The sequence below is a fragment of the Anabrus simplex genome, chromosome 1, assembly GCF_040414725.1.
Source record: "Anabrus simplex isolate iqAnaSimp1 chromosome 1, ASM4041472v1, whole genome shotgun sequence".
Classification (NCBI taxonomy): domain Eukaryota; kingdom Metazoa; phylum Arthropoda; class Insecta; order Orthoptera; family Tettigoniidae; genus Anabrus; species Anabrus simplex.
This window is the reverse complement of record NC_090265.1, coordinates 167,088,389-167,113,477: the sequence shown is the minus strand read 5'-3', so window position 1 is coordinate 167,113,477 and position 25,089 is coordinate 167,088,389. Positions and strand designations below refer to the sequence as shown.

The following is a 25,089-nucleotide window of genomic DNA, read 5'->3' as shown; positions in this document are numbered from 1 at the left end:
CTGAAAACAGGTCAAAACAAAGGAAACAATTTCAAATTATCCATAAGTGGGTGAATATGCATGAGAACTGGGTGTTCACATGCTCATGTGCTCTTGAAAGTCTACCACCACTGCATATTTCCACACCAGGGCTGGTTATTGAAATGATCTTTTCCTTTAAATAAATAAATTAATATTAATTAATTAACTAATTAATTAATTAATAAATAAATAAATAAATAAATAAATAAATAAATAAATAAATAAATAAATAAATAAATACATAAATAAATAAATAAATAAATAAATCAATCAATCAATCAATCAATCAATCAATCAATCAATCAATCAATCAGTGACTTCCACACTTACTAGGTATGGTACACAGTACTAACAGTCCAAACATCCTAATTCTTTATGTGAGTTTTCAACAATGGCAGTAACAATTTCTTTATGTAGGGATCGTACAAGACAAATGCCACTATTTGGTTATCGTATGACTCCCTCCCCTCCTTACCCTGCCAACAGGCAAAGTCATGTTTGGATTATGCAACAACTACTCCTTACCCACCTTGCCTCAACCCTCACCCTAACCCCACCACCTACAGCAGATCTAGTGTCAAAAATTTCATTTTTAGGTTTCATATTGAATCAAGATTTACATTCAAAATTGTTAGGTATGGGGATCCACCTATTCAATACAATACAATAAAACACAATTCTTGTATTCAATACAATACAATACAATTTTGAATGTGAACCTACAGCAGACTTAATTTGCCAGTCCTGACTGAAGTGTTAATGAAAATATTAAAACAGTGATTTTTTAATATTCAGTTATAAATTTCAGGATAGCTGATAATTTATTCTCATGGATTGTGCTTAGAATCATATTTCAATTACATACTGTACTTGTTCAGAGTACAAACGCTCTGTTTGGTACAGGAAGAGCATTCCTGAGACTCGGCTTAACCCTCTTGGAGCCAAGAGCCGATCTGGTCGGCCGCTCCCCATCAGCTGGAAGAGGCCAGAACTCCGCCTCCACTCTACTACTGTAAAGTACCAGGCCGTTTTCAGTGTAAATACATGTATTTTAAAATTCGCATATATCTACCGGTGTATAGCAAATACCGGCATGAAAGTTTTTACATATTGACTACGTAGAATAAGAAACTGGTTTGGAGTGATATAAAGAGTCAAAAACATTTTATTGTTGATTTATAGTTGTCAAAAACGTTTATTTTTAGGAAGAGAAATATATTTTTGCACTTTCTCTCTCAATATCTACTTTGAAAAAATAATTTACGATACAAAAGAATATACGTAATTATGTATAATGTATTTCTAAATACAATTCTATAGAATAACTAATTTGAATGAGAAGAATAAAAACGTAAAAAATAAAAATTCAAACATATGTCACTAATAAAAACAAGACAATTTTACTCACCGATAAAATTTGCATGTATGTATCGATGTTTGGCAAATACTGACAACAAATTTTCTACATGCAGACAACACAGTATTAAAATAATTCTGAATTATTAAATAAGTAAAAAAAATAGCAGTTAATATAGTTTTTGTTTTCAGAAAAAATAGTTTCTCGTTTTCGGTTGAAGTATATATTAGAAAAATAATTTTACAATAGAACAGAATTTACAAAATTAAGAAATGTATGGCACTAAAGCCGTGATTTGCTTTGACCTACTAAATGACCGCTGCTCAGTTCGGTACCTGCAGTTTACGAGGTGAATCATGGTCAGTGAGACGGATCCTCTCAGTAATTATTCTTGGTTTTCAAGACCGGGCTCGCCTTCTCACTCTCAGATATCTCCTCAATTGCAATCACTTAGGGTCACTTAGATTGAGTGAACCTTGAACCAACCCTCAGGACCAGACAAAAATTCTTGACCTGGGCGGGAATCGAACCCATGACCTCCGGGTGAGAGACAGACACGCTACACTTGGCCTGCGGAGACCGGCATTTAGGTAATGATAGGGGACTATATGTGACTATAAGGTTTAGCAGAGAGTAGGTGAAAAGTAAATTGAAGTGTGATATGGGCGGAGAATCAGACGGTATGGCATGTTTAGGTCCTTTAAGGAGACAGGAGGTTGAGGAATGTTGTCGGGTTCATTGGGACAAATTTCCACAAAATGTTCTCCAGAGACATCATCATCATCATCATATTCGTTATCATTAGTTTCATCTACTACCATATTCAGAGTAGCTTTATTGCTGTTAGAGACAATTAAACGTCTCTTCTTTAGCTGCGGTGATTCCGCAGACGTGTCCGGTATAATTTCATTGCTACTCTCTGAACTAAATTCCCTAACGCTATCCGATAAATCATCAGCGTTAACTTCGCACTGTTCTAAATACTGCATTAATTTATTGTCATCAATACCTGCTGAAAAATTATCACGTGAACAACATGCCATTTTCCTGTCACAAATCCACTCACTGCAAGGAGCAATCTCTTACTGACCGGTTAGCGGTATTTGTAAACACAGGAAACGACTCTTGTGAAAGGTATAACACCCTCTTAGAACTGCCAAAGCAAGGCCAGGCACACAATAACGTGTAGCCCCTTTACTACAGGTTGTAACAAAAGTATGCACGTCACTATAGGTTGCCTCAAAATTACGTATATCACAGAATTTTAAGCGGGCCGATGTAATCAGCTCTGGCAACATCTGACTGGATTGTTAATGGCCGACCAGATCGGCTCTGGCAATTTAAAGGGCAGATGCTCACACTACCACCTGGCACCAAGAGAGTTAATGCTTTCTAAACCATTAAGACATTCTCAAACTATGCGTATAAGAATTATTGAGTTGAAAATATTCTACAGATAAGTTTGCAAGACTACATCTATATAAAGAAGCATCCAACTGAGTAGTTACACTATGTTCATAAAAAACAGAGCACCTTGAAGGACTAGAGATAGGAAGCTGATATTGCCAGGACATGTTCATTAGTATGTTCTGCAGAAACGATTAGCATTTCAGTCACCTAGGTTCTTTTTTTTTTTTTTAATGCTATTTGCTTTACGTCGCACCGACACAGATAGGTCTTCTGGTGACGATGAGATAGGAAAGGGCTAGGAGTGGGAAGGAAGCAGCCATTGCCTTAATTAAGGTACAGCCCCAGCATTTGCCTGGTGTGAATATGGGAAACCAAGGAAAACCATCATCAGGGCTGCCGACAGTGGGATTCGAACCCACTATCTCACGAATATTGGATACTTACCGCACTTAAGTGACTGCAGCTATCGAGCTCGGTCATCTAGGTTCAGCATGTGTCCTGTTGCCTAGTAGGCACTGGGTCCTCCATGGGTACTGATAACTTGTTCCATGCATGATGGCATCGATACTTATAAGGCGTGAATGGTGTCCTGGGGTATAGCCATCCATGCCGTATTCACCTGGTTCCACAGATCAACTTTGGTGGTTGGCACTGGGTCACAGCGCCGTACCCGTTGTTTCACACCATATCCCACACATTTTCAATTGGCGACAAGTCTGGTGATCGGGCGAACTAAGGCATCCCTGTGACAACAAGAAGGCACGTGTTCGAGCAACAACATGTCCTGCTGAAATATGGCGTCTGGGGTGTCGTGCAGAAAGGGTATGGCTATGAGTCGCAGGATGTCATTCACGTAGGTAAAACTGGTCACAGTACCATGGACACATACCAACTGTGATTTGTGGTTGTATCCAATAGCACCCCACACCATAAAGCCTTTAGTTGGTGCTGTATGTCTTGTGTGAATGCAGTCAATGTGATGCCTCTCACCCTGTCTGTGGTGAACCAAAATGTGGCCATGATTTTAAAATAAACAGAACCTGGATTCATCTGAAAACACTATCTGCTGCCATTCCTGTCCCAAGTGACATCATTCCATACACCATTGCAGTCTAGCATGTTTATGCACATTAGTCAAAGGTAGGTGGAGAAGTGGACGATGCACCGCTAACCCAGATGGTAATAAACGGTGACGGACTGTCACTTCTGATAGTCAATGTGTTACACTGTTCCCCTGTTGCACCAGAGTTGAAGAGCATGCAGATCTGTCCTGCAATGCCATTCGGATGAGGTGTCATTCTTCTCGAGGGGGGGAGGGGGGGGTGTCTGGGTGGTGCGACCAGATCCATCTCGTCATGTTCCACGGCCTTCTATGAACCATTATGTACACACCCGTTGCACTGCCAACACACTTTGTCTCACATGAGCAGCAATTTCCCAGATGGATGCATTACATTCTCTCATGCCAGTAATGTGCCCTCTTCCAAACTCACTCATATGACAGTACGGTTCTCGCATATGTCTGCGAGACATCCTGCACATCTGCTCAAGTCACACTGATCCATTACCTTTGGTTTATAGCGGCAACGAGAGCCACAGGCACATTTTACCAATTGGAGGTGGTGCGCCAAGATATCAATGTGGACCCTTAACCTGCTAATCAAATGCTAATCATTTTTTCAGAACATACTGATGCACATGTCCTGTGAATATAAACTTCCTATCTCTAGTCCTTCAAGGTGTTCTGGTTTTTATGAACATGAGTGTATATGTTTCCACTTCTTTGCTCATATGAATGAAATTAGTTTGCATATTTCTGTTTTCATACAAAGGTAGTGGCAGAATCATTATTTATGTGCAAATGGAGGTGAGGACAGAAGCTAATGTTAACAGACTGCAAAAATACAGTAAATCTGGGTAAGACACTGTCCAGCAGATCATGTGAATACTGCATATTAAACAGGGAGGAACTGAAGAAAAAAATAACAAAATTTGTATGTCTCGTATTAAAAAGGAGACTATACATTGACATATCATTTTATTGAAACACGATAGTTAAATCAAATACAGTACACAATAATAAATCTTCTTGACGTTGCAACTGTGGTGATTGAATCATGATATTTTCAATATTGTTCAACTAGGTGATGGAATTCAGTGAGCTGTTTCCGGTTCATCATCATCATATTCTAAAGGCTAAGCCTTGTCGCTGCAGCCACAGTTGTCTATCTTGAGCCAGTCTTTTCAACTCAGCGTAGGTCTTGCACTTCATCTTCAGAAGCAGGTTCTTGAAGTAAGACACTCTGGGTCGTCCTCTTCCTCTTTTTACAGCAATTTTTCCTTCAATGATATTACAAAGGAACTCCTCATGCCGCAGAAAGTGACCAATAAATTTTATTTTCCGTTTTTCAATTTCGGTTATCAGACTCTGTTCTTCTCTTATCTCTCTGAGGACTTCGGTATTGCTCTTCATTTCCATCCAACTTATCCTCTGCATTCTTCTCCAGATCCACATTTCAACTGCCTCTAGTTTTTTCTTTTCTTGCATTCCTAATGTCCAGCTTTCGCAACATACAGAAGCACGCTCCATACAAAGGCCTTCCGAGTTTGAATATCTATATGTTTGTTGGCCAGCAGATGCCTTTTATCTTGGAATGCTCTCTTTGCCATGGCTATCCTCTTCGTGACTTCTGATATGCTCCGATTATTGCTCATGATCAGGGTTCCTAGGTAGCAAAACTGTTTCACTTGTTCTATTTTATCAGGGCCAATTTTTAGGTGTGTTACAGGTGTTTTCTTGTCTTTACATATTGTCATGGTTTTTGTTTTCCTTGCATTAATTTTGAGGTTCCATTTGCCTGAAGTTTCTGCTAATATGTTGATCATTCTCTGCATACTTTTACCTGTTTCTGCTAGTATGGCAATATCATCAGCAAATCTTATAGAGTGTACTTGTTTGCCATTAATTTTGATCCCCGTTGTTTTCTCCTTCATGACTGCGATGGCTTCTTCGATGAACATATTGAAGAGATAAGGAAACAGTGGACATCCTTGCCTAACTCCTATTCTTATTTTGGCATTTTTCTTTGTCCCACTGATTTCTAAATCAGTGTACTGCATTCTGTATAAATTTAGTATGAGGCATCTATCCTTCCAATCAATTCCTGCTTTTTTCATGGTAAGGAAAAGTTGTTCCCAGTCTACTCGATCAAAAGCTTTCTCTAAGTCAACAAAGGTAACGTATACTTTCCTATTCTTCTCAATTCTTCTCTCCAGAATCAAACGTAATGCCAGAATTGCTTCCCTAGCACCCCTCCCTGATCGAAATCCAAACTGGTCATTATCGATATAGTGTTCTAACTTCCCTTTATTCTATTCTTGATGATGTTGAGCAGTATTTTTGAAGCATGAGACAGGAGAGTGACAGTTCGATAATCTGAACAGTCCATGGCATTCCTCTTTTTTGGTATTGCAACAGTTCTGGTTTTACTAAAGTCAGGTGGAACTACGCCATTCTCACAGCAATAGGACACCAGCTGTAAAAGGTAACGTTTCATATCGTCGCCCAAGTGTTTCAGAAGTTCTGCTGGAATGTTATCTGGACCGGGTGCTTTCTTTTCATGGAGACTGTGTAGTGCTGTATTAAACTCTGAAGATGTGATTGAGGGACTCTTTCTGCATTTGTCTATCTTGTGTTCATGGTTCATGTTTGTGGGTTACTGTAGTCACGTCCTAGTTCGTGAACCATGGGGAACGGCTGAGTGGCCTAGTAAGTGGTCCTGAGAGTCGGGATACCAGTTGCTATGGAATGGGAGTGGGCATCTCGGACATATTCTGAGTCCTGGCCCTCCTTGTGCTCAGGCGGCTAGGACTATACAATCCACCGGTGGTCCATAACCCGTTAGAGGAGAGATCCTCACTTGGACTATGTGTAAGTAGGGTAGCATCCTGCTTCATGAATCTACCGAGCTCAGAACATTTTAAGCAAGCCTCGGACCTATGGGAGTAACAGAGTCCCACTCCCATTTGACAGGCGAGGGACTCCTTGGAAACAACTTGGCGAACGAAATGGAATTCGATGGGGAGCTATCAATATTAATGGGGCTTATGGAAGAAAGAAAGTAGAACTGGCTGAGTCAGCAAAGAGGATGCATCTGGATGTGCTAGGAGTAAGTGATATTCGGGTAAGGGGAGATAACGAGGAAGATATAGGAGATTATAAAGTGTACTTGACGGGTGTTAGAAAGGGAAGGGCAGAGTCTGGGGTAGGGCTCTTTATCAGAAATACCATTGCACGGAACATAGTTTCTGTTAGGCACGTAAATGAGCGAATGATGTGGGTAGATTTGTCATTTGGAGGAATTAGGACTAGAATTGTGTCCATGTATTCACCATGTGAGGGTGCGGATGAGGATGAAGCTGACAAGTTTTATGAAGCATTGAGTGACATCGTGGTCAGGGTCAACAGCAAGGATAGAATAGTGCTAATGGGCGATTTCAATGCGAGAGTTGGGAATAGAACTGAAGGATACGAAAGGGTGATTGGTAAATGTGGGGAAGATATGGAAGCTAATGGGAATGGAAAGCATTTGCTCGACTTCTGTGCTAGTATGGGTTTAGCTGTTACGAATACATTCTTCAAGCATAAGGCTATTCACCACTACACATGGGAGGCTAGGGGTACCAGATCCATAATAGACTATATCTTAACCGACTTCGAATTCAGGAAATCTGTTAGGAATGTACGAGTTTTCCGCGGATTTTTCGATGATACAAACCACTATCTGATCTGTAGTGAACTAAGTATCTCTAGGCCTAGGGTAGAGAAAGTGAAATCTCTCTGCAAACGAATAAGGGTAGAAAATCTCCAGGACGAGAACATTAGACAGAAGTACATGGATATGATTAGTGAGAAGTTTCAAACAGTAGACAGTAAGCAGGTTCAGGATATAGAAAGTGAATGGATGGCATACAGGCATGCTGTAGTAGAAACAGCAAGGGGATGCCTAGGAACAACTGTGTGTAAAAATGGGAAAAGGCGAACATCTTGGTGGAATGATGAAGTGAGAGCAGCTTGTAAACGTAAAAAGAAGGCTTATCAGAAATGGCTCCAGACAAGGGCCGAGGCAGACAGGGAGTTGTATGTAGATGAAAGAAACAGAGCGAAACAAATAGTTGTTGAATCCAAAAAGAAGTCCTGGGAAGATTTTGGTAACAACCTGGAAAGGCTAGGTCAAGCAGCAGGGAAACCTTTCTGGACAGTAATAAAGAATCTTAGGAAGGGAGGGAAAAAGGAAAGGAACAGTGTTTTGAGTAATTCAGGTGAACTCATAATAGATCCCAGAGAATCACTGGAGAGGTGGAGGGAATATTTTGAACATCTTCTCAATGTAAAAGAAAATCATCCTGATGGTGTTGTGAACAGCCAAGCTCATGAGGAGGAGGAAAATGATGGTGGTGAAATTATGCTTGAGGAAGTGGAAAGGATGGTAAATAAACTCCATTGTCATAAGGCAGCAGGAATAGATGAAATTAGACCTGAAAAGGTGAAGTATAGTGGGAAGGCAGGGATGAAATGGCTTCATAGAGTAGTAAAATTAGCATGGAGTGTTGGTAAGGTACCTTCAGATTGGACAAAAGCAGTAATTGCACCCATCTATAAGCAAGGGAACAGGAAGGATTGCAACAACTATCGAGGTATCTCATTGATTAGTATACCAGGCAAAGTATTCACTGGCATCTTGGAAGGGAGGGTGCGATCAGTCGTTGAGAGGAAGCTGGATGAAAACCAGTGTGGTTTCAGACCACAGAGAGGCTGTCAGGATCAGATTTTCAGTATGCGCCAGGTAATTGAAAAATACAACGAGAGGAATAGGCAGTTGTGTTTATGTTTTGTAGATCTAGAGAAAGCATATGACGGGGTACCGAGGGAAAAGATGTTCGCCATACTGGGGGACTATGGAATTAAAGGCAGATTATTAAAATCAATCAAAGGCATTTATGTTGACAATTGGGCTTCAGTGAGAATTGATGGTAGAATGAGTTCATGGTTCAGGGTACTTACAGGGGTTAGACAAGGCTGTAATCTTTCACCTTTGCTGTTCGTAGTTTACATGGATCATCTGCTGAAAGGTATAAAATGGCAGGGAGGGATTCAGTTAGGTGGAAATGTAGTAAGCAGTCTGGCCTATGCTGACGATTTAGTCTTAATGGCAGATTGTGCCGAAAGCCTACAGTCTAATATCTTGGAACTAGAAAATAGGTGCAGTGAGTATGGTATGAAAATTAGCCTCTCGAAGACTAAATTGATGTCAGAAGGTAAGAAATTCAAAAGAATTGAATGTCAGATTGGCGATACAAAGCTAGAACAGGTCGATAATTTCAAGTATTTAGGTTGTGTGTTCTCCCCGGATGCTAATATAGTAAGTGAGATTGAATCAAGGTGTCGTAAAGCTAATGCAGTGAGCTCGCAGCTGCGATCAACAGTATTCTGTAAGAAGGAAGTCAGCTCCCAGACGAAACTATCTTTACAACGGTCTGTTTTCAGACCAACTTTGCTTTACGGGAGCGAAAGCTGGGTGGACTCAGGATACCTTATTCATAAGTTAGAAGTAACAGACATGAAAGTTGCAAGAATGATTGCTGGGACAAACAGGTGGGAACAATGGCAGGAGGGTACTCAGAATGGGGAGATAAAGGCTAATTTAGGAATGAACTCGATGGATGAAGCTGTACGCATAAACCGGCTTCGGTGGTGGGGTCATGTGAGGCGAATGGAGGAGGATAGGTTACCTAGGAGAATAATGGACTCTGCAATGGAGGGTAAAAGAAGTAGAGGTAGGCCAAGACGACGATGGTTAGACTCGGTTTCTAACGATTTAAAGATAAGAGGTATAGAACTAAATGAGGCCACATCACTAGTTGCAAATCGAGGATTGTGGCGACGTTTAGTAAATTCACAGAGGCTTGCAGACTGAACGCTGAAAGGCATAACAGTCTATAATGATAATGTATGTATGTATGTATGTATGTATGTATGTATGTATGTATGTATGTATGTGTTCTTTTTCAATGTAGCTGGTTATATTATTTACATCGTTTCCTTGGTACAGGTCTTCAATGTATTCTTTCCAACGTTCACAGATTTCTTCGGTGTTGAACAGGAGATTTCCCATTTTATCTCTGACTATGGAGCTTCTGGTTTTTGGTTTGTGTTGTAGGGTTCTGATACTGAAATATGCCTTATCCACCTGTCCTCTGATCATGTCCTTTTCTATAATCTTGCTTGTCTCCTTCATCCAGTTCTCCTTTGCTTCACAACACTTTGTTGTGATCTGATTTCTAATTTCTTTGTACCATTCTTTATTCCCTATTCTTTTCTCCTTATTCCTTTCGCGAATAAGGTTTATGATTTCATCAGTCATCCATGGCTTCCTCAGCTGTAACTGTCTTCTTCCTAGCACTTCCTCAGCAGCTTCAGTTATACCATTCCTTATTTCCTCCCATTTTGCACTGTCATGAAAAGTCTCTGCTAACTTATTAGTTTTCATTTTGTATGCCAGTGTTCTTTAAACTTTGTGTGTTCCATTTGTGCTGGGTCAATTTCATATTCTTCTTTAGCTTAATGTCACACTTGGCTAATACAAGATTGTGGTCGCTGTCCACATCAGGTCCTGGATAGCTGTGGCTGGATTTAGTCTGGTTTTGATATCACTGTCTGACTAATATATAATCAATCTGATATTGTGCATTATCTTCAGGTGCTTTCCATGTGTATCTTCTTTGGACAGGTACTTCAAAAAATTTGTTATAACCATATCATGCTGTTCACAAAATTCTAAAAGTCTCTGACCTCTTTTGTTCATGTTCCCTAGTCCGAATTTACCAGCATATTTCAAGTTGCTATATGAACCAACAGAGGCATTGAAATTGCCCATTATGACCACATTATCTTTATTTCCTATGAGTTCCAACAAGCTTTCCATTTGCTCATAGACTATCTCTACCTCTTCATCAGAACTGTTAGAAGTTGGGCAGTATACCTGAATGATCACTAGATCAACTGGAGTGGCTTTCACTTTGATTTTCATCAATCTGTCACTTACATGATATGTGTTGATCACGTGACAGGACCATTTTCTTTGCAAGAAAATAGCCACTCCATTCATTCCCGACTTTTCACTTTCACTGTAAATTATTCTAAATTCGTCTGAACAGAAGTCCCCGTTTCCTGACCACCTTGTTTCACATATTCCTAAAATATTAAGTGCTGTTTCTTGCATTGCGATTTTGATTTCTTCTAGTTTTCCTGTTCTTAGCAATATTTTCACATTCCAAGTTCCTACATTGAATTTATTACGCACTTTCCTGCAAGGATTTCGTTGGATGACGACCTGAGAAGCCTTGCAGCCATCCCCTCTCCTGCCGGATCTTGGGTTCCGAAGCCTATGATCAGTATTTACAGTTTCGCTCAAGCTTCTATCCATGACTGCTAATCTTGGGATTTTGCTTGTGCAGTGGTTTCCCGTTGCCTTCTGCACATCAGGTTAACAGCCGCCCCTAACCTGGAGAACAGACGCTGCCCACAAGCCGCCCACTATGGGTCAGACGCTTGCAGTTATGAATTCCAGTGGCATTTCCTCCACTGAGGATTCGTCGCCCTACTAAGAGGACTCCTCCGCCCGAAGCCGTTGGTCCCCTCAGTTGGCTGGGTTATTTCCCGCCGCCCAACACTCGGCATTGAGACGCTGGCTGTACAGCCTACTCAATTACCGCAGCAGGATATACCTGGCCAGACAGGACTGTTTCTGGTTAAGATTACTGTATTCATGGTGCTTTCACAAAATTTCTAATTTATCCATTAAGGAAAGCAATTTCCTATTTACTCATGATCACAGGCAATCTTCAGTACAGTGAACACAATTGAAAAGCAATGTGAGAACTGTAAACCAATGGAAAGATTTTGTCTGTCACTTTCTTGTTTATTGTTTCTACATTGGTATGTAAGAACTTTTTCCCAAGAAATACTATATAGTCCATCTGTGTACTCTGCACATACTGCAAACTCCTCATGTTAAAAGTAAGATAAACTGATTGTAAGGTCTGAATGTCAACATACTCTACCTGGCCTTTAGCTCCAGGTAAGGTTTAAATTTTTTTCAGGTCTGGTACGCTTGTGATATGGGAGTAAAATTTTCTATTTCTTCTGAACTTTGCTAAAAATTAACTGAAGAATATTCCCTAGAAACAGGAGTGAAGCACTACACAGTATAATGGGGTATTTTATAATGACTTCCTAAAGGAAATGTCTAGTGGCCAAGCAGAACGCTTATGTTACCCAGGAGCATCTTATCAAGATTTTGCTTTGGATTTTCATTTTTACCATTCCAGCTTATAAATTTTTAGAAATATCATAATTTGTCATCGAGTGAAAAATAAATAAACACAATCAAAAACAGCTGCACAAATTTAACATCAGTCAGCATTGGAAGTATGGATAATATCTTCCAGAAGGTTTTGTCTAGCTTCTGAGAGTCCCAGTTTGCACAAGGTTTATTCAAATCCATTTCACTGCAATAGCTAAAACTGGAATAATTTTCTGTCCCACTTACTGAATTGTTTTTTTAAATTTTAAATGTAACTTAAAGGACTTAATTGCTTGGATGTTCAGGTCAATGGCTAAGTAGTTAGCATGCTAGCCTTAGGTCTGAGAGGTCCTTGGTTTGATTCGCAGCTGGGTAGGGGATTTTACCTTAAATGGTTAATTCCAATGGTTTGAAGGCTGAATGTGTGTTCCATTTTCAGTATTAGAATTTATCATTAGTATGGCCCCATTCTCACAGACAGGCAGATTGCCTATCAGGCATCATCTCGAAAAACTTGCACCAGGCCCTTCTCAAGGCCATATGTATTATTATTGTTATTGTTGAATTTGCAAAACCTGATTGATGCATTACAAGCTAGTGTACAGTAGGTATAATTTACAATGATCACAAAAATTTGTCTGATTTATAACCTCATAAATAGTAGATGTCCTTGCTAATAATTGGTTCAAACACCACAAATGATGGCAGTGTACATGAACGAGACCTGGAGACACTTGAAGCTATCAAATAAACTTCATTATGATTAGGCAGAGATTCAGAAACAAGGTGTTGAATTGCAAAACTTTCCCAGGAGCAGACGTGGACTCTGACCACAGCTTGTTGGTCATGCTGAAGAAATGTTAGGAAGAAAGGAAAGATCAACTAAGAGCCAATGGATAGTTCAGGAGATACTAGACCTGATTGTTGAACAACGAAAATACAAGAATACAAAAAATTAATAGGGCAGAAGGGAATACAGGTGATTAAATAATGAAGTGGGTAGGAACTGCACGACAGCTAAGGAAGAATGGCTGAAGGAGATGTAAGGTTGTATGGTACTGGGAAAGATAGATGCTGCATACAGGGAAATCAAGGAAACCTTTGGAGGAAGGAAAACTAGCTGTATGAATATTAAGAGCTCAGATGGAAAACAACTTCTAGGGAAAGAAGACAAGGCAGAAAGAAGGCAGAAATATATCCAACAGTTGTATAAATGTAAAGACATAGATGATATGGGTCTGGAACAAGAAGAGACTGTTGATGCTGATGAAATGGCAGACCCAATTCTCAGGTCAGAATTTGACAGAACTTTGAGAGACCTGAGTAGGAACAAGGCACCTGGAATTGATGACATTCCCCCTGAATTATTGACTGCATTAGGAGAAACCAGCATGGTGAGGTTATTCCATTTAATGTGTAATCTGTACGAGATAGGAGAAGTGCAATCTGATTTTTGGCAGAATGATGTTACTACAATATAATTATTAAATTAACGTTGTAAAGGTCCACCTTTCAGTACTATAATATGCAATATTCTAAATGGAAAGGTGGACCATTACTACATTAATTTAATAATTATATTGTAATTACAATTCAATACGGATCAGAACCACAAAGTTCATAACCTATGAGAAGACGCAGCAGGTCGTTATGCTACTTAGGTTCCAGAATGAGTAAAAAAAAAAAAAGTAAATAACTGCAATGTAAATTTTAATCTTATACCAGTTATATAGTATCATTTGAATTAATTCCACATACTGTATATCAGTTGACGATATTTGTAAGTAGTACAGGAGATATTATAAGTAGAATTTTGTAAACAATATAAATTTAATAAGGATGAGCTGTGTGTTTAATAGAAAAAAAATGTTAGCATAAATTGTATAATATTGTATTATAGGAAAATTTTCTTCTTGTTAATTTAATATTTAGTGCTTGACAATAATGTATTTTACCATTTGCCACCAAGGTAGACACCTCATTTGCAAATAAAGAGATTTTGATTTGATTTTGAATGTTGTTATACCTATTCCCAAGAAAGCTGGTGCTGACAAGTGTGAAAACTACCACACCATTAGTTTAGTATCTCATGCCTGCAAAATTTTAACACATATTATTTACAGAAGAATGGAAAGACAAGTTGAAACTGAGTTGGCAGAAGAACAGTTTGGCTTCAGAAGAAGTGTAGAAACACGCGAAGCAATCCTGACTTTACTTCTGATCATAGAGGATCAAATTAAGAAGGACAAGCCCACATGCATGGTCTTTATAGACCTTGAAAAGGCATTTGATAATGTTGATTGGACCAGTTATTTGAGATTCTGAAGGTGATCATGATCAGATACTGAGAACAAAGAATTATCTACAATCTGTATAAAAATCAGTCTGCAGTGATAAGAATTGAGGGCTATGAAAAAGAAGAAGCAATCCAGGAAGGAGTGAGGCAAAGTTGCAGTTTGCCCCCCTCCCCCCACTCCTTTTCAATGAAGAACAAGCAGTAAAGGAAATCAAAGAGGAATTTGGGAAGAGAATCACAATCCAAGGAGAGGAAATCAAATCCCTGAGATTTGCTGATGATATTGTTATTTTATCTTGCAAAATTGCTTAATGGTATGGACAGAGTCTTAGGTAAGAAGTAAAAAATGAAAATAAATAAGTCCAAAACAAAAGTAATGTAGTGCAGTCAAATGAACTCAGATGAAGCAGGAAATATTGGATTAGGAAGTGAAGTCTTAAAGGAAGTAGATGAATATTGTTAATTGGGTGGTAAAATAACCAACGATGGCAGAAGTAAGTTGCACATAAAATACAAACTAGCACAAGCAAAGATGGCCCTTATTAAGAAAAGGAATTTGTTCACTTCCATCACTGATATAGGAATTACAAAGATTTTAAAGACTTTTGTCTGGAGCATGGCATTGTATGAAAATTAAACATGGACGATAACTAGCTCACAAAGAAAGAGAATAGAAGCTTTTGAAATGTTGTGTTACAGAAAAATGCTAAAGGTGAGATGGATAGGTCAAATCACAAATGAAGAGATTCTGAATCGAATTGGTGAGAGGAGATCGATTTGGCTAAATTTGACTGGAAGAAATAGAATGATCGGACACATCTTAGGACATTCAGGACTTGCGCAGTTGTTTTCTGAGGGAAATGTAGACTGAAGAATGGTAGGGGTAGACCAAGGTATGAATATGACAAGCAGATTAGAGCAAATGTAGGATGCAGCAGTTACGTAGAAATGGAAAGGTTAGCACAAGATAGGGTAGCATGGAGGGCTGCATCAAACCAGTCTATGGACTGATAACTCAAACAACAAGAACAGCAATAACTAGTAGATACCATGTGGGTATGTCTTAGGTCAGTTCCATACAAAGGGTAGCCCTTCCTTGCTTTTACGCTGAAGGATAGTTAGAGTATGTCCAACCTCCAATGTCCTATAAAATCATATTTAAGTCCAATTTTGAGGTCAGAATTCGACAGAGTTTTGAGAGACCTAAATAGGAGCAAAGCACCGGGAATTGATGACATTCCCTCTGAATTACTGACTGCTTTAGGAGAAACCAACAAGGCGAGGTTATTCCATTTAGTGTGCAAGATATATGAGACAAAAGTGCCATCTGATTTTCGGCAGAATGTTGTTATTCCTATTCCAAAAATAACCAGTGTTGACAAGTGTGAAAACTACTGCACCATTAGTTTAGTATCACACACCTCCAAAATTCTAACACATTATTTGCAGAAAAATGGAAAGACAAATTGAAACTGAGTTGGGAGAAGATAAATTTGGCTTCAGAGGAAATGTAGGAACATGTAAAGCAATCCTGACTTTACATCTAAGAGGATAAAATTAAGAAGGGCAAGCCCACATACATGGCATTCGTATATCTAGAAAAGTCATTTGATAATGTTGATTGGACCAAGCTATTTGAGATTCTGAAGGTGATCAGCATCAGGTACCAAGAAAGAAGAATTATCTATAATCTATATAAAAATCAGTTTGCAGTGATAAGAATCAAGGGCTATGAAAAAGAAGCAGCAATCCAGAAAGGGGTCAGGCAAGGCAGCAGTTTGTCCCTCCTCCTTTTCAGTGTTTATATAGAACAGACAGTAAAGGAAATCAAAGAAGAACTGGGGAGGGGAATCACAATCCAAGGAGAGGAAATCAAAACCCTGAGATTTGTCGATGATGTTATTTTATCTGAGACTGCAGAAGATCCGGAGAAGTTGCTGAATGGTATGGACCGAGTCTTGGAAAAGAAATTTGCTCACTTCGAATATTGATATAGGAATTTAAAAAATGTTTTTGAAGACTTTCATTTGGAGTGTGGCATTGTCTGGAAGTGAAACATGGACAAAAACTCACTCAGAAAGAAAGAGAATAGAAGCTTTTGAAATATGATGTTACAGAAGAATGCTGAAGGTGAGATGAATAGATCAAATCACAAAATGAAATGGTATATGGCTTTCAGTGCTGGGAGTGTCCGAGAACAAAAAGCCTTTAGATGCATGTCTTGATTTGACGTCCGTAGGCGACCCGCGCGTCGTGATGAAAATGAAATGATGATGAAGACGACACATACACCCAGCCCCCATGCCAACGAAATTAACCGATTATGGTTAAAATTTCCAACCCTGCAGGGAATTGAACACGGGCCCCTCTGACCAAAGGCCACCACGCTAACCATTTAGCCACAGAGCTCAACATCAAATCACAAATGAAGAGATAATGAATCAAATTGGTGAGAGGCGATTATTGTGGCTAAATTTGATGAGAAGAAGATATGGAATGATAGGACACATCTTAAGACACCCAGAACTTGTGCAGTTGGTTTTTGCGGGAAGTGTAAGGGGTAAGAATTGTAGGGGCAGACCAAGGTATGAGTATGACAAGCAGATTAGAGCAGATGTAGGATGCAGCAGTTATGTAGAAATGAAAGGATTGTCACAGGATAGGGTGGCATGGAGCGCTGCATCAAACCACTCTATGGACTGATGACTCATACAACTACAAGTGCAATAAAATGTGTTGAATTGCTGTTTGAAGTATATATTTCCAAGCGTTCTTTTATACAACTTTCTAGCATAGGATTTATACTTTTTGATGATGGAGAAAACATTGTTCAGCCTATGAAATATTCTCATTTCTTTTCTGGCTAATAATAAATAAGACATTTTATAAAATATTGTGCCCTATAGCACTCTGGTTACAATCAAGCTATCGCTGAGAACAAACCAGAAATGCTATAGTGGAAAAATTACTCACCTAAACGGTGCGTAAACTCTGGCACATAGCTTACCTGAACTCCAGACTTCCTCTTCTACAGCTCCTGGCAACCCAGCCAGCAAAATATATGGGTGAAAATAAGGGCATTGATGAATAAAATTGAAGAGGAAAGGATAATTCAGATTTAAACTATCACAAACCTATCAAAAATAATGTGAGTTGCAACAAAGTTTCAGTAATCAAATAACAAAATTTTATTTACAAATTGAGAGAAGAAATTCTAGATATGTTTAACTGGCAATATAATTGTATTAATTCATCTTTGATATTAACAAGTTGAAAAGCCAAGAAATGGCATTGACGATAATTGCTAGTTGTCCCGCATGGGAAGTCCTATATGTTATTCTTTAGCTGTTTGTTGAATACGTTCTCATACAGCTTCTCAAGGTGCAGACAGATACTATGAAGTTCCTTGACATCTTAAATTTAAGATTTAAAAAATATAAATTAGAGATGGATCACTTTGCACAAATTAACCTAACAATTTCCCTATAGCAAAAAATATTTACATTACACTGCAGGACATTTTAAACTATAAAACAAGAACTTATCACTAGACATGCAAATCACCTCGCTTCATGTCCGAGACATGAACCCATGACTCAACTTGGAGACATGCAATACCTCAAATTAAATCCAAACCAAACCAAAACCCATGGCACTACAGCCCTTGAAGGGCCTTGGCCTACCAAGCGACCGCTGCTCAGCCCGAAGGCCTGCAGATTATGAGGTGTCGTGTTGTCAGCACAACAGATTCTCTCAGCCATTATTCTTGGCTTTCTAGACCGGGGCCGCTATCTCACCGTCAGGTAGCTCCTCAATTCTAATCATGTAGGTTGAGTGAACCTTGAACCAGCCCTCAGGTCCAGGTAAAAATCCCTGGCCTGGCTGGGAATCCAACCCCGTGCCTCTGGGTAAGAGGTAGGCACGCTACCCCTACACCACGGGGTCGGCTCAAATGAAATCACAATGCTAAAACAATATATTGACAATGTGCAGAATAGCTCAAATATCTCCACCTTCGTGTAATTAAAATCCAAAAAAATAAAAACAGAGTATTTATTTCACTTCTAAAAGTGTGCAGAAATCAGGTTAAAAGTAGCAAATCTATCCTGTGTCTATGAATATTCCAGTTCCAAGAGAAAATATCCACATCCATAATATCATTTCTTAATCCTGATTCAGCTCCTATTACAATTTCTGGTAAATATATATCTATTAAGTAATATAATTCTATTTGTTTCTTTGCAATACTTCCAGCTCCCTGTATCATTGTTTCTAGTCTACACCAATTCCCTGAATATACTTCAAATTAAAATGAACGAGTGCATCCCCATACTCCACTGTAGTATCTCCTGCTCTTAAGCAACACAATTTTTTGTACTTCTTCCAATTTTCTTATATCCCTTGTCATGAACAATGAAATGTTTCGATGTGACCTAACTGTCCCATTCACAGCTTTCAACTTTACTTTAGACAAATAGGAAGTGACTATTTAACAGTATTTTTAATAAATCCAAGGGTTTGCATTGGGCCATTTGTATCATTGGAATATGTTAGTCTTTGTTTGAAAAATATGAAATGAACTTATCCTCAAACCAGTTCAAACTATTCTAACCCTTGTATCCTTGGCCAGTAGATTCCATTGCTGTAATTATGACCCAAACAATTTATCTTGAGTTATGGGGAGATAAACATCTACAACCATGTCATTTACTCCTCTCATGAGGTCAAGTGCAGTTTGTTGAAATAGGGAACAAACACATTAATATAATCATCCTTGTTGTCTTCATTTACCTTTACTTCTTCATCTTCATTTCTAAAGCTTATAATTGTGGGTGAGCAGGAACAATGAAGACCTGGACCATGTGAAACTGGTCATATTATCTAATGTAAATTAAATTAGAAGATTTATTTCCTGTTCTTTGCAGAGAAACTACATATTTAGTATGACAAAAATTGTAATCTTTTAAGTGAGCTGGCTGCACCCTCAAAATCATCGAAGGCATGGATGAGTGAAAATCTCTAACCCACTGGCACAACTTTTTCACACAAAACACAACAAACATGAGGTGCCCATTTCTTGTTCTGGCACCCAAAATGTAACTAAATTGGAATAGCTTCACCCTCCAAATGCAGATTTGTACCAACAAACAACAACCGTAACTGAATGTTTAGGACTATATTTGAACATACAATAATGGCTACGTTTTTCTCTAACATCCTTATCATTCTGATTCTCTTCTTAGCTTTAGCAGTACTCACTCTACAGACCACCATCTTTCAGGAAACGATTGCATTGTGAACGTTTCATAAATCCTCCCTTCTCAACATTCTCATATTCTTATGAAGCTTCTGCTGCTCACGACCATGGAACAGTTTCATGGAATCCTCAGTTGAATTTGGATTGTATCATGACAAGAAGCAGTGTGCTATTTATCTATAAGTGTAATTTGGTCTTCTCTTTAACCTAGATTTAAACTTTATTTATATTCACTGAAGAATTTAATTTTCACCTCAGTTTTTACTTATACTGTCATATTTCATTCCAGCGACACTCTCTAATATAATTTCATTTCATCTGTCATTCATTAATCATTGCCCCAGAGGAGTGCAACATGCTTCGGCAGCCGGCACAATTCCTATCCTCGCCGCTAGAAGGGTGCTTCATTCATTCCATTCCTGACCCGGTCGAATGACTGGAAACAAGCTGTGGGTTTTCATTTTTCATTTTTTCATTTCAGTCAATATTAGCCCACAGCTGTGGATGGACAGGACGAACTGAAAGAGGCTTGTAAACATCCGCACCCGGCTTGCTGGAGCGAAAATCGATGATTATGATTAGCTTACATGTTTCTATATCATCATTATCATCATCATCATCATCATCATCATCATAATCAAATAGTGTCCGTGCCTCCATAGCCATGATGAAATCGTTGGACAGCCCTGGCTTACACTCTGAGCACAGCTGAATGAACAGCATCAATAATATAATATACAGTTCACATTACTGCAAGAAAACTGAGAGTCAGCAGAGTCACCTAATGAATAATATCAGTTTCATCAAGCAGATTGGCAACACATGAACTGATGGGTAAACAGTTTCTACCTGTATTGTACTTAACCCTTTCACTCCGGCCAACTGCTTTAGCAGTCAGGAGGGAGCTGTGCCGTGCACCCGGTGAACTGCTGTAGCAGTCGTGCTGGAGCTGTAGCTCATAGCCGGTCGACTGCTGTAGAAGTCGCATGTCTTTCGGCTGTTTTCCATTTCGATACGATAGACTACTGGGGAAGTTCAGCCTTGGAGGTCTCTCGTGGCTGACATGGGAGTCTATAGTTATGGCTATGATCACCAGATGATGGGAGTAACCAGTTCGAAGACAAAAGCAATGTGTCCGTTATGCTACTCACTTTGCGTATAGTTGTTCCCCTGTGCTGACATGCTTGTGCTTCTCTATTTAACTTCCAATCACTTTTCAATTGTGAAAGGCCTGATGATGGAGGGAAGATATACTGTGGAGGAAGCTCTTAGCCTCATGTCAGATAGTGACGTTGAAGAAGATGATGATGATAGTGATTTATTATCTGATTCTGGTGACGGAATGACTTCAATCATACCTTCCACTTCAGGCACGTTTTCTACTTCAGTTACCACTTCATCGTCTAAAGAATCGGCCTACTTCGACGATTCGACTGAAGATGAAGAGAGTGAGGGTCAAGGCAAGGTGCCTGAACCACTGAGCAGAAAACTAAATTGGAGAAAGAAGAACCTAAATCCGAAGAAACATAATTTCGCTGCAGCTAATTCTGGGATGAAAAGTTTAGTGGACAATGCTAGCATATTAAGTTTCAACTGTTTTTAACACGAGCATCATAACTCTTCTATGCGAGGAGACTAATAGATACTTTTCTCAGAAGGTGGCTGCTGGTGGAGTTCTGCATTAAAAATGAAATAAAATAAATTTAACCTCTTCCTGTCCTCTCCACACATTGCGAGCCATATGCGAACTTGAGAATGGAGCGAGACAAGTATCCCATACAGCGGGCTCGGTGAGCCACTCGCTGCTCATGTCCTGAGGGTCACGCCACCGTACACCAGAGTGAAAGGGTTAATATTCAACAATGCAGTTTTAAAAAATGTGTACAAATGCATATGTGATAGTAGAAAACAGAACACATTTCTTGATTCAGCTTCTGGGTCATCTGTTTGTTTTTGAGAACAAATATCTGTGTTAAAAAGTGCATCTTACCATGATTACTTGCAATATTAAATTAATATTCATTGTAAGAGTATAATTCTTTGGTAAAAGGAAATCAAAGAGGATATAATGTTGCAATTACTTTGTTCACAGAAAAGTATATCAGAACATAAGGCTACATTCAAAGAGGACCATATGAGAGACTTCATTGATGTATACCTTAAAAAGATGAAGTATGAAGCAGATACATACCCTGAAATATTTAATGGTAAGTAATCAGTTACCAACTAATTTTTCACTTAAATATACTGTAAAGTTTATACTGGTAGACCTCACATCAGCAGAGCATCAGAACTCATTGTTATCATTATCATTATGATTTCAACTAAGATTATCTTTACTCTCAACTTTGAAAACAGAGGATCCACTAACTTGAGAATCATTTTCTGGGTCAAAAGATAAATCACTACCTTGAAAATTGAACCCGGGGTCATTATCAGATGCTGGAGGGAAATCTCATTCATTATCATTGATTTATTCAAATAATGAAGGTTATTCAGGATATATACAAATGATTTAAAAGAGTACCTACCTCATGAAATACCCTTATCACTGCCACTGGTTGTATTCTATCAGACCACCAGCCTATCACCCGACATAACAGTTGCCATTGAAGTAAACTGGATTGGAAAATGACCCTCGGAATCCTATCCCATTTCTCACAGGATTTCCAAAGACCAGGGAAGTTGCATGGACAGTGATGTTTCAAACCTTGTTTCAAGAGTCCAAATACACAGAAATCTATAGGCGTAACAATAGAGCTCTTCTCTAGAAATTCCTAAAATGTGTTAACATTTATTCCTGTTCCATCTCCTGATAAAAGCAAAAGGATGTTCTGGCAGTATGGCTTAATGTTTTGTCTATGTGAATGCATACCTATGAGTGTCCACTCCATACAAACGAGGAATGTATGTATGGTAGATGGGGGCTGTAATGGATACTTGAAAGTTGACAGCACTCATCTTCACATGTTTCATCAATAAATTCCATGCATTATCCTATCCAGTGACAATTATGAAGTCCCTTATACAAGTGACTTGGCAGTGGCCAACGAAGTTTCTGTGCACCTTGGCATCGGTGTTACGGTATGTAATTGACTGAATGTAACCACTGGCAGTCAGAAAAATGCACCTTTAATCCACTGTGACTACAGTTTTTCATTTTTACCCCACCATGAGATTTTCTGCAGTTAGCAATGTATAGCAGAGGAGGGTGGTATACACAAGCCATATGAATGTACCACAGCCCAAGATGATTACAGGTGGTCATGTTCACTGTGGAATGAGAGATATTCAGCCTGTTGGCCATCTAAAATTATTTGGTGGATTTTCCTGATACACTATTTACTGCATATCTGAAAAGCAAACACATAGCAGCTGACACTTTTACTGGTGTTATTTGGAATTTTGTCTTAGCACCAGTACCTACATTAAACAGTTTTGGAGGAAGGAATAAATCTAATTGTTTTTGGATCTTAAATCCCATTTAACTTTCTGTGTGGTTAAATTTGTTTCAAACCATCTGGCTCCATGGGTAAATGGTTAGCGTGCTGGCTTTTGGTCACAGGGGTCCCAGGTTCACTTCCTGGCAGGGTCGGAAATTTTAACCATCATTGGTTAATTTTGCTGGTGTGGGGGCTGGGTGTATGTGTTGTCTTCATCATCATTGTATCCTCATCACGACGCACAGGTCGCCTACGGGCGTCAAATCAAAAGATCTGCACCTGGCGAGCCAAACATGTCCTCGGACACTCCTGGCACTAAAAGCCATATGCCATTTCATTTCCTTTTTTGTTGTTTCAAACCTTCTGTTATTTAACACCTAGGATGTCATTTGAAATTTTAACTTTGTAGCTCAAACAGTTCCATGTAAATGCGTATTTTTATCACCAATCCTCACCCCCATTCAAAACTCCTTATGGGTGTACAATTTTAAGAGCACTTCTTATTTGTATCCCCATAAAAGGAATTCTTCTCCCTTTTCACCACCATCCCCCTTAAGTTGGACCCCCCCACAAAATATGTGTTTTTTAATTTTTTAAGGAGATTTCAAATACCAATTTTCATGTCTGTAACATCTTTAGTTTTTGAGATATAAGTATCTTCATACAAAGAATTCAACTCATTTTTCAATTCATTCCCCCCCTCCCCCCCAAGTGGATATTACAAAAATAAAAGAATGCATGTTTCTTTACTTTTAATAGGAGATTCAAAATACAAATTTCCATATCTGTAACATTTTTAGTATTTTGATATATAAGCATCATCATAAAAAGAATTCAACTCTTTCTTCACTTCATTTCATCCCCCCCTCCCAAGTGGACTTTCAAAAAACAAAAAAAAAATATGTGTTTATTTTTAAAGAAGATTCCAAATAGAAATGTTCAAGTCTGTAACATCTTCAGTTGATGAGATATAAGTAGGGCTCGGATCAATATGCTTGATAAAATCTCCAGATATGCTAGAAAACCATGTGTTATGTGCTCAATAGATATGCTCGAAAAACCCATTATATGCTCCATAGATATGCTTGAAAAAAACATTATATGTGATTAAATACGCAGAATATGCTCAAAAAACACTGTTAAAAACTATAGAAGGGAAAGTGAAATGATAAAACCAATAACATATCTTTATATACGAGCTTTATTTTCTAATTGTATGTATGATACACTGCGATATACTCGCATTCAATTTTCAAGTATATATATGAGAAGTTTTCTTATAAAAGTTACAGTTTAAAAGTTCATTTACAAGATGTTCAGAATTAGGCGAGTCAATGAAGTAGATCTGCATTGTTCTGTATAACAAGAATTTTTTGTATGTTTTCAGTTTCGAATGATTTTCTTAAATCAGTCAATAAAAGTTTCAGTGATGAGAATGATCTTTCGACGTCAACTGACACGAGAGGTAAATGCTTGAATGATGCTGCTTCTTGTGCAGAGTAGTTCGGAAAATCCTCTGAAGGTTCAGACTCGCCACGCAGCATCCTCTCCAAGTCCAACCCTGCACTCCAACCGGGATTTCGAGCCAGCATGAACTCCAATTTTTGTTTCACGGTTTTCCCAGTCTCTCCAGGCCACGATTCGAATTCTTGGATGACTCCTTGTATTGTAGCGACCACTTCAACCAACTCCATCCCTTGCGATTCCAACTTTAGGATGGCCTCAGGAATGACGCTCATATAGGCTTTTATGAAAGTCAAGGATGGCATCAAGCCCTTCATTTTAAAAGCAGCCTTAGCTTTCGCGATGTACTTGCTGTTTGCCTCATCAAACGTATTGATCACCTGGAAAAAATATAAAGGAAAAAACACTAGCTGAGGAGAATAACTGAGAAAATTACAAAATTAGGTGCTGTATGATGGAGTAAAGATAAAAGATAT

The 25,089-nt window shown here is 38.8% G+C and overlaps 1 protein-coding gene across 2 annotated transcripts in view; it reads left to right on the top strand.

The window, feature by feature from the left end:
* LOC136858818 (probable cytochrome P450 304a1) overlaps window positions 1–25,089 on the top strand; it is a 365,722-nt gene that overhangs the window by 220,693 nt on the left and 119,940 nt on the right. For both annotated transcript variants that reach the window (XM_068230565.1, XM_068230566.1), the window contains exon 6: window positions 21,799–21,913. In XM_068230565.1, the coding sequence (XP_068086666.1) occupies window positions 21,799–21,913 (115 nt within the window). The remainder of the gene's footprint in view (window positions 1–21,798; window positions 21,914–25,089) is intronic.